The sequence below is a fragment of the Eimeria tenella genome, genomic scaffold, assembly GCF_000499545.2.
Source record: "Eimeria tenella Houghton genomic scaffold, Eth_scaff3249, whole genome shotgun sequence".
In the NCBI taxonomy this organism is placed as follows: domain Eukaryota; phylum Apicomplexa; class Conoidasida; order Eucoccidiorida; family Eimeriidae; genus Eimeria; species Eimeria tenella.
Genome location: NW_013543085.1, coordinates 1009 through 1268, shown reverse-complemented (window position 1 = coordinate 1268; position 260 = coordinate 1009). Strand labels below are relative to the sequence as shown.

Genomic DNA, 260 nt, shown 5'->3' with positions numbered 1-260 from the left:
TGCTGCTGCAGCTGCCACTGTGGTTGCTGCTGTAGTTGCTGCTGCTGCTGCCTCTACAGCGTTGCGCTCGTCCTCTGCGTTTGCTGTTGCTGCCGAGGCTGCTGTTGCTGCTGCAGCTGCTGCTGCGACTGCTGCTGCAGTGGATGGTGCTGTCGCTGCCTCTGCGCCGGCACGCGCAAGCCTCGTCTGCTGCTGTTGCGGATGCAGTTGCTGTTGCTCCTGCTGTTCCTGCTGCTGCTGCTGCTGCTCGCTGCTGCCTC

At 63.5% G+C, this 260-nt stretch overlaps 1 protein-coding gene across 1 annotated transcript in view; it reads right to left on the bottom strand.

The window, feature by feature from the left end:
• Positions 1-53: 53 nt before the first annotated feature.
• The window catches only part of ETH_00038200 (uncharacterized protein), a gene marked incomplete at both ends in the record, with an annotated part of 1209 nt that continues 1002 nt past the window's right edge, over positions 54-260 (bottom strand). The window contains one exon of the mRNA XM_013376226.1: positions 54-260. Within this exon, the coding sequence (XP_013231680.1) occupies positions 54-260 (207 nt within the window).